Here is a 16239-nt window from a genome sequence, read left to right on the forward strand (position 1 = left end):
CCTAAACCTAACCACATTTCACAGCTAACTTGACCAAACATTGCATATTTATTTTTTACTAACTTGACTGTGGAGCCCTAAACCTCAAAAAACGATGCTAAAGGGCTACCCAGAGCATTGAAAAGCAACGCCAAGAGGCCTTGACCAAGAGTCAATATGTGACATGGGAGTGAGAATGTGTTGTTAAAGTTTAAAGATTGAGGAAAACCACAGAATTAAGCTGCAGTTCCTTTAATGTCCACTACATGCTGTTCCAATAAAACTCTGGCTAATTGAAGTAAATGGGAAAACCCCCAACTTCTCTCTGCAAAGTGAATACTTTTTTTCCCACACTAAGTTGGAGGTAGTTCATTGTGGGGACACTTGAGCAATGTCTGTATTTAATTGACATGGGTCTCAGTCTATCATCAAAGTTCATTATTTTCCTATCAAAGGTCAAGGTAACGTTCATTGCTCCCCAAACATGCTCCTGTGTGACATTGCAGCTCTGTGAAACTGCATAGCTCATTTTAACCCACTCATCTCACATACAGCTTGACAGAAAACAGACACAGGAGAAGGGAAAGTGAACTGAGCGGTCAGCAGTGAAACAGGTTTCCGTGTCACACACAGAAAACTACCAGAGATCAATTCTAATTAGCTTTAGGAGGTTAAGGTCTGTGCATGCAGTAAACACATGTTTGAAAAACAGAAGTGGAGCAGATGGAGTTTGACTATCACACAAACCTCTAATCAGAGTCTGTTATTATGTCCCGTCTCATGCAAACAAGCCTTTTACTTTTTAAAATGAATGATGAGCAGAGTGGACAGATTTTATTGGCTGACCATTGAAATTCACTGCAGATGTCACTAATAATTAGGAATCGAAGAATCCTCTGCAATATAATATGTATGATGTTAAATGTTAATGTTCCCTATAAACACTGTAAAGCCAATGAATAGAGTGCAAAGAAAAGCAATTACTTGATATTTAAAGGTTCAGTGTGTAAGTTTTACTGGCATCTAGTGGTGAGTGTTGTGAACTGCAACCAGTGGCTCACGGTGCATTCACATGCTCCTCGGATTGTCCCATTTCCCGAGTTGTGAAGTCGTTCTTCCAACTTCAGTGTGTGTTCAAGTCGGAATGTGGAATCAACATGGACGCTACTACAAAAATGTGTTGGATTAACATTATCGGAGCGTATAAACAACCTACAAAGATCTAGTTTACTCTACATGGACAGCAAACTAACCGTTATTACCAGTATTACACATTAGATCTTTGCAAAATATGCATATGCAATACGTGATTTTGCACCAATCAAAGTTCTGTGTACTTCTTTTTGTCCCATGAGTGGTGGGATTATTATATAAGTGTATTTTCACTTGTTGGCACAGCATGTCACCATTAAAGACACATTGATGATACTCCAAATATACACCACATACTACTGCAGTTCTGTGTTTTGACAGGAATCGCGTTTCCTTCCAATTTTTGACTGAGTTTCCAGAAAACGTTTCCACTACTATTAATATTAGGAGTCGGTTTATTAAGATAAACAGTCTGTGGAGCTGAATATCCAGTGAGCCATTAAAACATTGCAGAATAAGAGGAAACAACATGAAAAGAACTCCAGTCAAACTTCAAATGATCAAAAATGATTTAAAAAACCGTGATGGAAGTATGACATTTCTGTTGGTTTCATGTATTAAATTTATACCTACACCAACTTTTCCACCTCAGCAAATTTGCCAGACCGGTGTATTTTTTTCTACATATTTTAGCATAATTGCATGTGAAATTAGTGAATAGGTATTTGATTTAGTCACCCAAGGAATGTGCGCTCAGTTGCCAGTTTATTAGGTACACATATGTAAAACTAATGTAGTCTGATACAACAGTCAGGTCGGGGTTGATGTCTGTAGCGCTCTGATTTATGCTTTTAGTAAACTGACAAAACGACTTCGAGCTGCTGCAGTTTCTCTTCCTGCAGCACAAACAGATTCCACACAACATTCATGACGATGTGTTGTGGAGTGCAGCAGGGGTCAGAGGGTCACGTGTGTTGGCAGCGTGTAACTCACCATGTGTTTCAAATACAAGCGGTGCTGCCTGAGTGAGCGTCTGAATGCAAAGCTCATTAGTGCTGCGGGAGACTGGACGAGGAGAGTCAGAGATCGTATAGTTGAAGTGAACGCAGAAGTGCCTCAACGCATTCCTGCCTCTTTATTAAGGCGATCTGTGACCGTGTCTGTCCCAAAATAGAAAGATTTTCCATTGTGTGCGTGTGTGTGGGGTCGGGGCTATTACAGAACATATCGGACCTCTTCTCTCCTAAAAAGGGACTTGTTGTCAGTGGAGAGACCACTTAGTGCTCTTATACTCTCGTCAGTGTGCAGATAAAAGCGAACCAGACCTGCTGTTTTCTGAAGCCTCCTCCACTGGAGAGGCTGGAGAGGAGTGTTTTGTTTCTCCGCTGGTATGCAGAGAGCAGCCCGGACGTACAAAGACGCCGGTAATAACAGTTAATCTTCGCAAAGGTTCAATGGCTGCCAACCATCCAACCAAACAACCAGCCAGCCGGCTGCGATTCAGAGCCGTCCCAACAATGGTAGCGAAACATCAAAGTCGGACGGAGCGGCCGGTTCCCATCACCTAAATCAACAAGACCTCTGCAGAAAGTAAACATGTAGATTAACATAAGCAATCATACTGATGTTACAGACTGCTTGTTTGGACTCCTAAATTTGCCACAAACAGATATTTCCGCCTTAATTAAACATACAATTACTGAGGAAAAGTTTTCTTCTGAAGCACATTTGTTGCTCAATATTCTTCCAGTCTGCACCAGCTGTGCTCAGGTGTTTTATGTTACTAATTAATTTTTTTGCTAAAACAGGTTTCAGGGAAAACACGCAGCCTTTGTGCAAGCTTCAGGGACCATAGTACTGATTTATTCCCTGGAGGTTTACCATAACCTCAAAGTATCCGTCTGGTGTTATTCTGCATTTTTGTTATTGTCAACAAATCCCACGAAAAAGACCAAAACCAACCTGTCTCTCAATACTTTCTGACATTTTTTCACTGCCTGTGGCACCAGTCCATTATTTCCTACTGAAGTAAATTCTTATAAATATGTACATTAAGTTTCAAGACACTAAGCTGAGAAATACAGTTCAAATGAAATAAACATGAAATCAAATTTTAAAAGAAGTCAAACAAATTATAAAAGCAAAGAATACACAACATAAAACATTTAAACACAGAATTCCCACAATCCACTAAAATATGCTGAGACCCTGTTACTACTGTACCTGTGATGAAGGGAACAGTTCACTACACATGCCGCTTTAAATCTGTAGATCAGTTCTGGATCTTCCGAGCTGAGCTGCTGTTTATCCATTGTTGTGTGGCTTCTGTGTGAACTTGACCCGTGTGATCGATTGATCGGAACGACACTTTGTGATGTGACAGAAACACCATGTGGGTTCGATGAGGATCCCCAGAGGGCTCTGAACCTGCCTCCTGACTGTTACCAGCTCCAGAGCCCGACCTCTGACCTCTCTGTCAGGAGGGGAGGGGGTGGGTGTGGGGGTGTTTAATGACACCCAGTCTGTTCTGTGTGACATGACCTCATTACCTCAATACATGTATTGATAGAGGGGGGAGATTATCCTCAGTCTGAAAATACATTCAACTTCACTGCTGCTGTTAAAGGGTCGCTTCACCCAAATCACAAAATTATATATATATATATATATATATATATATATATATTTCTTCATAGAGCAACAATTATGTTCCTCTATTGTACTGGGGGCGGTTTTCACAGAACCTAATATCTGAATTATATGATAGTTATGTAAAAATAAAAATTGTGAAACTCATTCTGCTTTGTGTGAAGCAATCCTTTAAAGCTTCTACATTTTTAAATGCATCATGGTACATTTTAAAGGATCACACTGGTGGTTTTACATGTTTTCCCCACTAACTGCTGGAAAAAAATGCATTCTTATTTTTCTATTCTTTTCTTTCTCATTTTCCTTTTCTTTATCCTGTTTTTATTTTCTGCTTTGCTTGTTTTTCTCTTCTTTTGTCTTGTTTTATGAAGTTTTCTATGTGTGTTATGACTGCTGTTTATGACAAAATCACATCAAATCCAAATATAGTGTAAAATATATTAAGCTAAATAGAAAACATAAGTTATGTAAAATATATTTTAAAATAATCTATCATATAAAATATATATATATATGATAATTCTGAGGTTGTATTAAAAGTGTTCTCTCTGCCGTTATAAGGCTTAGGAGGTGTGCCATGATTGTAAAATTATTGTGGAAAGAATAAAAACTGAATAGTTTTTTCCCAGGGCTAATGGTTAGTCCTGGGAAATTCCTCCCCAGTAGACTTCTGTAGCCAGTTTAGCTTTTTGGGTATTTTGTTTTTATAATCTGCAATAGCATTTCCAACTTTTTGTACACAGATATGGTAACTATAGTGGTCCAAAAGGTAGTGAAATTGCATTTTAATTTTAATTTGGAAAACACAAAATTGGATTTTTTCCAATTCCACATATAAAGCATGGCGCTCTTTGCGAGCACACACAAAAAAAAATGCTTCTCTTTCGCTGCTACAACTCCATCCTAGATGTAACATTGAATAACAATTTAAGTAAACGCAATGTTGCAGCCAACACGTCTTCGAAGCTGAAGCCAGACACAATAACAGTGAGAAACAAGTAGTACACCAGAATGCTGGTCACCTTTTTCATCTCTTCTGAGTTTGCAGGTCTGGGGACTGACTCTCAGGAGGGATGTCAACTAAAACAAAGACTTTGCCACTGGACTGGAAGCAGGGAGGAGCTGAAGAGCTGTAAAAATAAAGGTTAAAAACACATCAACAATAAAAACTGGATGAGCTTATCTGATGTCCTGAAAAACACCCTGGGAACCTTTCCTTCGGGGATTTGTTGTTGTCCGTTCGTTTCAAAGGCCGGTTCACTTTCCCACGTAACATCATACAAGGGTGGAACCCGTCTGTGGATCTTAAAATGAGCTACAGCTTTTTCTGTAGCTGTAAAAGGAAACTGATCGTCGCATCGACATTATTTCTTCCATTGGTGGTGAAACAAAGATGGAAGAGATGTGATTTGTCCTGTTGACCTGGAGGCCAACAAGCTCTGATACCTAAACAACAAAATAGGTAATTTGTTAGTGGACTCCAAAAACCCCTGAGCTTTTTATCCATCACTAGGTTGAAAATGCACCAGCAGTAGTTCTTTTAAAGCTGGTGTGCAGAACTGTTCTTGTACGTCAACCGGCAATGATTGGTCCACCATTGGTGTGGAAAAAAAAGATCCATTGGAGAGAACGTTTACCATTGAGAATTGTTTGTTTATTTATGTTTATCATGATGTAAAGTTTGTGTTTATATGCTTTGGCAGCGTTTTATTGTATGCAGCCATGACAGCAAAGCCACTTGAATTGAAATTGAAGGGAGGTGACGCAGCTCTGGAGCAACCGTAGCGACGGTGTAGCTACAGCAGCTAAGAGTATGGTAGAAATGGTAAAAATACACTGAACAAAAATATAAATGCAACCGCCGTTCATCAGGAGCTGAACTCAAAGATCTAAGACTTTCTCTGTTTACACAACTATTTCTCTCAAATATTGTTCACAAATCTGTCAAAATCTGTTTTAGTGAGCACTTCTCCTTTACCGAGATAGTCCATCCACCTCACAGGTGTGGCATATCAAGATGCTGGTCACACAGGTCCTAATGCACACCTGTGCAGCACCTGTGAGGGGAGACAAAAGTTCTGCACTGCAATTTGAAGTGAACTAATGAAGTTTTATTACTAGGGAACAAAGAACACGCCTCGAACATGAAAGATTTCAGCTTAAAGATATTTAGGCACTTTTTACATTTTTCTTTGTTTTTCACCGTCTCTCCCTTTTGTTTGAATACAGGAACCACCGGGGGGCTCTATACGAAACAGAGCACAAAAACAGACTGCTCCCACACTCAGTCTCAGCTCCCCTGGTTCTCTACTGTGTTCCTGCCACCGGCTGACAAAGTACTATCGTTCTCTTCCACCATCTGTCCACAACCCTGATTTATCCCCTCATCCATCCCTCCCTCACCCTTCCTCCCCTTATCGCTCACTGAACAGGAACACTGTGTTTACACAACTACAGTAAATACGGTAGGTCAAGGTTAAAGCAGGAAGTGGGTCTGTAAACTGTGGTGGATGTAATAATTTACAAAACGGACATCATGCTGTGTTGAAGAAGACTTGTAATCAGCGATTGAGACCGTAAACTCATTAGGAAAGTGTTTACTGAGATAATAAATCAAGTGAGAAGTAGACATTTGTGATGGACTCCAATGCAATCAGACTTCTTTTAGCAACCAGTGGAGTTGCCCCCTGCTGGCCGTTAGAAAGAATGCAGGCTTGAGGGCACTTCCGCATTGGCTTCACTTTTCAGACAGGGAGGTTGCCACTTGACACATGCAGGGTAACAATATACAATACGCATACAGTAACTGCCTAAAGGAACATTACTTGATAAATTAAAATGAATAATCAAATCTCCATTTTTTGCCTCACCTAAAGCGAGTATATTGTTTTTTGTACTATCTAAAGATTTAGAGTGTGTGTGTGCGTGTGTACATATATATATATATATATATTTAGAACAGCAGTTTTGTGTAAGGATCTACTCCCTTAAAAAATCTTTCATCACCACATTCACTTCCTGTGCCGATTGATCATCGGATGTTTCACTCTCCTCTCCCTGCAAAATCAATGATCTGTGCCTCTTTCTGACTCTTCACGGCAGCTTATCACCCAGAAATATTCTCTGCTCCGTTTTCTGCTGTTTGATTATGTGGGCTGGGCTCTGTTGAATGAGTCACATAATAAATACGTGAAAGAATAAATAAAACCTGTCTCACTATCTGGCCTGTTAGTTTCCCAATAGAGATCACTGCAGGTCACAGGCTCGTGTTAGAGGGAAAAATCATTCTCAGCCTAAGTGCAGTTTGTAGGAAAGTCATGAAAAACGGCCCAAAAGCTCCCCAAATATCCCTGAATGGATGCTCTGTGGGGGTACAACTAATTTTATTAGCCCCCTTGGAAACATTCAACCTAACAAGTGGAAAGCAGTTTCTGCATAAATTAAAGATAATCCAGAGTAAATTATGCAAATATATTCGCTCAGATAAAGGAGGGGGTGGTTTGGTCGTTTATTGTGAGGTTAAAAAATCTGAGCCAGTGGTTAAAACTGAACTGAAGGAAACGTTATTTAAAAGTTTGTGAGGGCTCGGCCTGTGAGGAAAGAACACCGGGATGTTGCATCATCTGTAAATCACAGAGAGAAAAGAATGAAGCTCTGATAAGCTGCAAATCAAACTGAAGGAAAGAAAATCACCAGCAGCAGGTGGAGTTTTCCTGCTATAAAATGTTCATCTCGTCAGTTTTTGGGTTGATTCCTTTCCTTCCAGGCAGCCATCATTTTCCATACATTTCCATGACAATAAACACGAGATGATCCATCACAGTCAACATTTAGTCAAAGCTGATGATAAATGTTGTCATGTCGGGAATGCTGGGAATTTAGAACCCAGTCTTTCTGGGAATTCTCTCCAAAATCTGCTCTCATTTCTCAGAATCAATGAACTTGTGTTTCTGAGGTGCATCTGTGTACTAAAGATTGTCCTGAAAGAAAGATGCCTTCACCAAACTACATTAACACCACCATGCAACTGTTATTGTTGCAGTTCGACTTTGAAAAGCCGTTCTCACAACTACTTTTTATGTTTAAATGGAAGCTTACTGTGTGGGAAAGGCATCAGTGGAAGAAATATTCAGACACTTACGCAAAAGTACCAGTATGCTAATGTAAAAATACTTTATTAAAAGTTAAAGTCCTGCATTCAAAATCCTAATTTATTCAAAGTATACAAGTATCATCAGACAGTAAAATTTAGAGTCATAGTGTCAAAACTAAAAGTACTCATTCTGCAGACTAATGACTGATATACTATCATGTATGATTAATTCTGATGCAACAAAGCACGAGTATTTTTACTGCTGTAAATGTGGTCGAAGTAGAGCTACTGTAGTTTTAACTACTTCATAAGTTGTTTAGTGGTTCCCAAACTTGGATGTCAGGCCGCTCGAAAGGGTCACCAGATAAATCTGAGGGGTGGTGAGATGATTAATGGGAGGAAGAAAAACTTTTACCTCTTTGTGTCTTATTGAAATGAAACCATGTGTGAAGTTCAGAGGGGAAATGTGTCTCTTTCGTGGAGCTGCTAACTCATGGACACCTAAAACATAACAAGGGGCCCTAACTAGACACCCTAACTTTTTGTGAGAGGGCACAAGCCAAAAAGGCTGTAATGGTTTGATTGTGTTTATCACATGTGTTTTACGTAGAATCCTAATCTGAAAAGTACATTGAATCATCATGCAACCTTGTCTGCTACAAATGATGATTTTTATAATGCTGATTTGTTTTGCCACTTATATTTTGAGGGAAAGGTAATTGCTTCCAGGATTATGTTCAGTGGGAAAATTTTTCCCCACACAATACAAAGTGCGAATTTTACTTTAACAGAGGTCACAAGGAGGTGGTCAGGGTGGATGTTGGGCGTACAAAGTCCACCAGTCCTCTGCACATCGAATGGCAATGAAAGCACTTTGGTAAACACATAAAGACGTCAAGCGTCATGCTTCAAAATAAAGTGCACTTTTTCAATAACTTATCAAGGACGCAATCTTTCTGGAACCTTTGTCTTAAGTACTGTGAGGGTAGAACTACAAAAAGCTTGTTTGTTAGTGCATTTTCAGATGCGTTGACAGTGAAGACACTGAGAGGGAACTGTAGCTTTTGCTTTCTCCGCGCCAAAGCTGTGTGTAAAATAAAACCGCATTGGAGCGGTTGAAAAGTGCATTGTTTTTTATGTTTTGATGGGGCTAAGATGGACCACATTTTGAAATGGCTGATTTTGACCCCATCACTTTTTGTAAGCATTTGTTAAAAATGTTCTGAAAAATAGTTTGCAGCAAGAAATGTTAACTAACAAATGAAAATGCTTTAAAAAAAAAAGCAATAAGAAAACATGCAGGGAAATCTAAATATAGTTTCCCTTCATGTAAAAAAAAAAAAAAAAAAGCCCTTTCCACTTTAAATTAGGACAGAAAATGTTTCCAGAATGCAGGAAATTACAAATTTAATTTAATTTATTTAGTAGCACAAGACAAATAAAAAAATTACTTGATAGAGAGGGGAATGGTATTCCAAAGCAATGGTCCTCTGTATTTTATGGAATATTGTCCAAGAGTTGTATGATAATAAGGGAGATGAATATTTTTTGCTTGTCAGTGTGGATATGCTCAAAATGCTCAAAATCTTCTGGGGGAGGACCCCCACACCCCCTGCATATAATGTAATGTCATATAATGTATTTCAGCATCAAATAGTTTTTCAAAATAGTGCTACAAATCTTCTCATGATGTTCTCGTGCATCGTCACATCTTGTGACCCTGGTGTATCATCACGCACCTAATCTGAGCCCTTATGTCCCCACCACTTTTCAACACAGAGTGACGCCCTTGAGTTTTTCCCTGCTTAGAGTCTTTGTCTTTGTGCTAAACTAGGCTAAGCACCTCCTGGCGAACAAGAGGATTTCTCAAACTGCTCCTGCTCCTTTTTAGGACGCCTTGAAGTTCTGCAAGTTCAGAAACTCAGTAGCGCAGGTGATCCCAACCAACATTCACTTATATAGTCTTACCCTAAAGCTAACCTTACCCCAACCAGGTCTAAAATTTAACGATTTATGTTCTGAGGACTTGTGTTGTGTCCCAAGGAAGGTGAGTCCCCACAATGTGAATGTGTAAACAGATATATGTCCCCACAAGTGCATAATACACACACACACACACACACACACACACACACACACACACACACACACACACACACACACACACACACACACACACACACACACACAGACACTTGTTCCACATTCCCAGAGTGAATGGTGATTTCAGGGTCACTGCTGATGTTTTGGTCTCTGTTTCAGTGCGAGGTGGAAGTGTTTCTCAGAGGTCAGGGGGTCAGCAGCACCGTGAACTCCACCACACACACTTAAAAACAAAAAAGACACTCCTTTCAGCAGTTTCACTCAATTACTCTAGGCTGCGTTAATGACTCCCCGCTGTCTGCAGTCTCACTCTGAGGAAACTCTGGTGGAGGGGTCACAGCAGCTAATGTCCTCTGATTTTAAATAAAAACTCTGATGATGCTGCAAGGTGGACTGTCACACAACTGAAATATAATTTACAGGTTCAGATAAATTAATTTAGTGATAGTGACTATTATGAAGAAGCTAATTGATGAGTGTGATTTCAGTTATTTCTTAAACTGGACCGGTGTCTGAAAGAGTTAACAGTGAGCTTTTTGGGAAATAAATGATGTGGGTGGTGGGGTTCTGCTGGGGGTATTTGGACTCTAATCATCATCCCCATCTTGTCTTTTTTATCTTCCTCCCTTATCCGTATTCTCCATAATTTTCTCTACTTCTTCCGTTCCTCCATTCTATTTTCATCTGTAATTTATTTGTTTCCCTTCTCTCCCTCTTTTTTTTCTCCTTCTTTCCCCTTTAACTTTTTGATAATTTAAACAATGACGATATTCTTGTAATTCCTATAGAACTCTTTATGTAGATTTTGATTTTAAAAAACATAAATAAATCAACATGTACTAAATTATTACATATGATGTCAGCTTATCACAGTACCAGTTGAGGTTGATGTGTGGAGGAGGTGAGGCCGGTGTGGCTGCGGGCTGTGGGTGGCGCACAACTTGAGTCTGACGGCTCCTCTTCAGTCAGACAGTCGGTTTGGAGGAGAGCGGACAGAGCGGAGCGGCGCACCGGGACCCGGGGGATTTGTAGTATACATCGGCCACACGGCAGCAAAACCACAACAGACCGAAGAGCAGGCAGGCAGGCAGGCAGGCAGGCAGGAGCGGAGCAGCATGGAGCTGTGAGGGCTGCGGGCCGACCGGGACCTGCTCCCCTAAAATCACTGCTTGATTTGTTTATTTATCTGCGAGCTTTTTCCCCCCAAACATGGAGACTACAGGCTGCTGGCTGCTACTGGCTGCACACTTCATCCTCATCTGCCAACAAGGTAAGACATGCTATATATCATGTTTGTCCTCGCATGACATAGAAACTCTTAAATCTTCTCATATGTTTAGATCTTATCAAGACCGTGTGGTTTTGAACTTGACGATGAGTGCACAGCAGCTTCAGGTGAGCTGGGAAGCGAGCGAAACAAACCAAAGAAGTATCCATGTGGTCTGCGTACTTGTGTTTTTGTTAGAATTAGAAATATTTTTCTCTTATTTCCAGTATTGAACCTGCAGTGCGTAACGCGTTGTGCGTCTTTGGAAGGAGAGGAGTCCAAAACGCAAATCGTTATTTCTTTTTTAAAAAATACTCGTGTTTTCTGATGATTATGAGCGTCACTGCTCCTCTCAGGGGGTTGTGGGATCGCAGATTAAAACGTTTGAGAGGCGCAGGGCGTCACATATCAGCTCCAAACCGAAGCTGTCAAGCATGAAAAGAGAAGTTTGGATACGGTAGGCTGACTGGCTTATTAAGGTTGTCAGAGGCTCCATATCTGGCAGCAACAACAACAGTAATCTTATAATGCTTCTCAGAAACAGATATTATCACTGTCAACTACAAGCTAATATATATGTTTTGTTTCTCATCCTGAAGCATTTTACAGAACTTTAAGAGTCCAACACAACTCTTCTCTGCAGGAACACTAAATAGGAAGTAAAGCTAATGTGACTGTAAACGCAAGTGTCTGATCAGGAAGAGGCCTGTGGTGATGCTGAAAGCCTTGGCATTGTCAATTTCAGTGTTTTTGGAGACTTGTCTGTTTTGAGGTAAAGTTAAATCAGCTTGTTTCAGGTTTAAGTGGCGTATGTTTGGACAGTGGTTCAAGCTGTCTGTTTGCAAAAATGAAGGGATGCAGGTTTAAAAAAAAAAAACATAGTGACAAAAGATCAGCACCCAGCCAGGAGTTTTAAGGTCTGACGTGTCAGAAGTGATCCTGACTTCTATCCTCTCAAGTCTGATTTAAATTATTTTTTACAACACAAATTGTTTGATCCAAGAATAATTTATTTAAAGTCTGAATATAAGGCAGCATTTAATGTCACTCACTCAGATGCTCAGTGAATATCAAAAATCATTTGGATTTAGGTTCAATAACCAGCTCAATGGATAAACGTATACTAGATTGGCAGGAAAAGCCACAAGGTGTCCTGAAATGAAAAGTTACTGAAATCTTAAAGGTATTTTCAGAACAGTGACAGAACGTTTCTGAAACATGTTTCCCAAAAGCCAAATAAAGCACAAAATGGTCCTGTGGGGTTTCTACCAGTTCAAATTGAACTGAGATGGCTGACACTGCTGCAGATTTCCCTTTAGTCGAGTCTGCAAGTCTGTAAATACCTGTTAAGATACATTTTTAAAGGCCTCTGCAGCTTATTTGCCTTCAGTCTTCTCTTGTTACGCTAACACACTTCTCAATTACCGGACCAAAGAGCAGATATGATGGCTTGTAAACCCTGATACAGGACAACAGGCCTTGAAAGCAGCTACAATTTAATGTTTTTAATAACAAAATCACATGACAATATTAAAATAATGTGACGGTGTGAAATAAGTGACTCATAGTGAGAATTATCAGCTGAATCTCTAGCTCCACTCTGCTTTACAAAGCTGTATAGTGAGTTTCAGCTCGTTTTTTTTATCTGTCCAGCTGCAGCTGGTTACTGTTCTGGTTCACTCTCAGCGCTCTCATGGCGTCGTTTTCAGAGAAGAATCTGTAAGCAGCAAACAGCAGACAGTTTGAGACAAGCTGGTGAACATAGTGGAGCATTTAGCAGCTAATGACCCACATATTTCCCTCAGCAGCTGGTGGAGACCAAACACAGAGCTAAAAGAGAGTGAATGTTGGACTTCTATTCATCCGGTGACACAAACACAACGCCAAATAAATGATCATGTTGCCCTGTAACTGCTGGACGTGTGAAGAAAAACAACAGTTTTTTACCAAGTTCGACACATCAACTTAAAATGGTGATGAAATTACAACGTTGTGTTCGCTACTTATGAACAAGCTGCTTCCAAGTGGCCAGAAAATGGCAGGTTTAACTGAGGAAGAGGTGAACTAATGAGCCAATGAGCTACTTGTAAACAAATTGGCTCCTAATTTACTTTATCAATTATTGGCGTCAGTGGATGTTGGCACCTGAATGTGTAACAGGGGCTGACATGTTTGTGGAGTTGTCCATTACATTGACTAGAACAAATAAAATTATAAAAAGTTTAGACTAATGATGACTATGACTTTTGGGCGACAATAGTTCTTGGTGCTTTCGGAACATCTTACCTGAATGAGTCTCATTATGTGGTCTGTTTAAATGTTTTTCTGGAGCTTTTAGTCATGCCACATGGTACTCATTAGCCGATGGAGTTTGTCCAGTTGTGATGGATTGTAGATATTGAAATTTTACATTTTTTCTAAGCACCTTACAGGCTACCTGTGCATGCTGCCTTAAAGGTTGATGTTCAGAGTTCATTCTAGAGGTTGGAAATAGCAGAGAAACAATCTCACCATAATTTAGTGGCTGGTCTGTCGGTGATTTGCAGATGGATTTGATTTAGTAACATCATTGTTTTGTTTTCTCTACACTGTATAACAATTACACAGGTACGCTGTGTCCCGTGTCAGCTCTTTGTTAAAGCTACATTATTCTGCAATGAGGGAAATATTCAATTCAATTCACCCAATTTCCGGTCACACGGCAAGTGTTTGTAATAATGGACCCACCGGTGTGTTCTGTAGGGTTGAAGAGGTTTAACAAGTCAGTGGAGATGAATCAGGATTTGTCACCATAAGCCTGAGGACTGGAAGGGTTTTCCAGCTCCTTATCCTCTGGTTTGTCCCCCCAGCCGTACGGTACAGTGCCAGAGAGGACACTGATCTGCTTGGTTGAATCCTTTCGGGGGGTGAGACGTGAAACAAAGATTAGGGGGAGAAGCTGGTCGGAGCCAGTTTTAGCATGAAGAGATGTGAAACCTTTTGTGCCCGGGCCAGTGAGCCTGGGTCTGTGCTGGATGGTTCTGTACCTGCAGAAAGCCTCCGGGCTCCCTCACGCCTCCTCCCTTTTCATGTGGGCTGTTTTTTTTAAAAATGAAGCTTTGATGAAATGTAGGGGCACAAAGGAGATGCCTGCTCCTGCGGAAAAGACGCATGAGGAGAAAACTCAGCACCATCTGTCCTCCCCAAAAGATTTTTTTGTGAATGGGCAGTGCCAGCCGTGCCCTGCGCTCCGCCCGGGCTCATGGAGTCTCCGGCCCTCTTGTTGTCTAACAGGGAGTCTGCTGACAGATGGCCGTCACAGTCAGGCAGTCTGTCAGTCAAAGTCGTGCAAGGGGCGGCTGTGGATGTGATGCCCACCACCACAGACACCAAACATGCCACACCCAGAGCAGAGCTAAACGTGACTGATGGTGTTTGTCTTTTTATAAAAAGATAGATTTAAATTCTCTCAAGTCTGTGTCAAAAGTAGCTATTGGTCGCTGTAATTGTTTCTCCTTGTCACAAAGACATTTCTCCTTAATGAGATTCCATCATCCACAGTCCTTGTTCTGTGTAAAAATGACATCTAAAGTCAAACCAAAGCCAATATCAGTTAGACAAATTAAATGAGAATCTTACAAGGTTACTATGTTTTTGCTGCGAATTTCACTGTTTTTGTTTCCCCATTCAGCTCCAGTGGTAACATAGAGAGTGAAAACTAACCATAACCATAACCAGTTCCCCTGCTGCCTTCTAAAAATGGGAGTTAACCAAACGTGGGTTGAATAATAATAAGTTCAAAGCCATCTTATAAGTTTTGAAAATATAAAACTCAAGCTTCGTCAGTGCACTATGACATCTCTGTTGGGTGTGGTTACAGGTGCAACAAAGCAGACCTCTGATGATGCCCGACAGTGATGCTGGCTGTGGTCAGCAGTAAAGAAAATGTTTCACAATACCTGGAGCAAGACAAGCAAACATGTCACTGGAGTAAAGTCCTTGCATTAATCCAGAAACAAAATATTTGTGCTTTGATATTTGTGGTAACACTGATCCTGTTAAACTTAAGTTTGAGAATTACATACTGTATAAAAAAAACTCATGAAAGACTGTAGTCACCTCACATGATCTCTTCTCTTTTAGTTTTTCCTCTCCTCTACATTCATGTCTTTATTTCCTCTCTCTCTCTCTCTCTCTCTCTCTCTCTCTCTCTCTCTCTCTCTCTCTCTCTCTCTCTCTCTCTCTCTCTCTCTCTCTCTCTCTCTCTCTCTCTCCTTTTCTTTCCTTTCTTTTTTCCCCTCCTTCTCAGTCCAAAGCAGCTTCGGCTGGGTAGACGTCCCCCTGCTGCCCCACTGGTAGTCTGGAGAGAAAAAAAAAGAAGCAGATTTCCAGTCGTGGCAGCGGGTATTTGATGACCAGATTAGTGGGAATTAGGCTCAACGGCATTCACTCAGGCATACACAGGGGCCACTGGTTTGAATCCTCCCGAGTCGCCCCTCTTTTTCTTTCCGCTGGCCCTCAGTATGAATGGAGGCCGGGGTTACGTGGGGAAACAACCAGCCAGGTCCTCGGCGGAGGTCAGCTGAGGAGGCCTGTCCGTCCTGCGCCACCTCCTCTGGCCCGGCCCGGTGAATTATGCTGTCAGAGGGGAGATTTGTTTTGTAACAGTAGGAAAGGGAGCAACTACAGAAAGAAGGGAGGTGTAAGGGGGTAGATTGAGGGGGCTGGGGAGGGAGTGCAGAGCAACAGAGAAAAGGAGAGGGTGAGTTTCAGTAAGGGGAGCATTTAAGCGTGACGCATGATGGCACTGCGATTTGTCCCAGTGGCGGCGGCGGTGAGAAGGAGAGGACGCTGTCACACTGTGAAGCTGGAGCAGAAGTGTGGGAGCGCAGTATGTTAGGATGGGAGGGTACACACACACTCACATTCTTCCTCCAACACCTCGAGGTTGGAGGCCTCACAGAGCGATGGAGTGCAGGTTAAGCAGCACTCCTGCCTTCATTAGTCTTCGTTAATGCCCCCAGCCTCGTTAAACCCCCCCCCCCCCCCCCCCCCCCCCCCCCCCCCCCCCCCCCCC

At 41.2% G+C, this 16239-nt stretch overlaps 1 protein-coding gene across 1 annotated transcript in view; it reads left to right on the forward strand.

Moving 5' to 3' along the window:
- Positions 1 to 10826: 10826 nt before the first annotated feature.
- ptprz1a (protein tyrosine phosphatase receptor type Z1a) overlaps positions 10827 to 16239 on the forward strand; it is a 96387-nt gene continuing 90974 nt past the window's right edge. The window contains exon 1 of the mRNA XM_046037419.1: positions 10827 to 11186. Within this exon, the coding sequence (XP_045893375.1) occupies positions 11126 to 11186 (61 nt within the window). The 5' untranslated portion in view covers positions 10827 to 11125. The remainder of the gene's footprint in view (positions 11187 to 16239) is intronic.

The sequence above is a fragment of the Micropterus dolomieu genome, linkage group LG22, assembly GCF_021292245.1.
Source record: "Micropterus dolomieu isolate WLL.071019.BEF.003 ecotype Adirondacks linkage group LG22, ASM2129224v1, whole genome shotgun sequence".
Lineage (NCBI taxonomy): Eukaryota > Metazoa > Chordata > Actinopteri > Centrarchiformes > Centrarchidae > Micropterus > Micropterus dolomieu.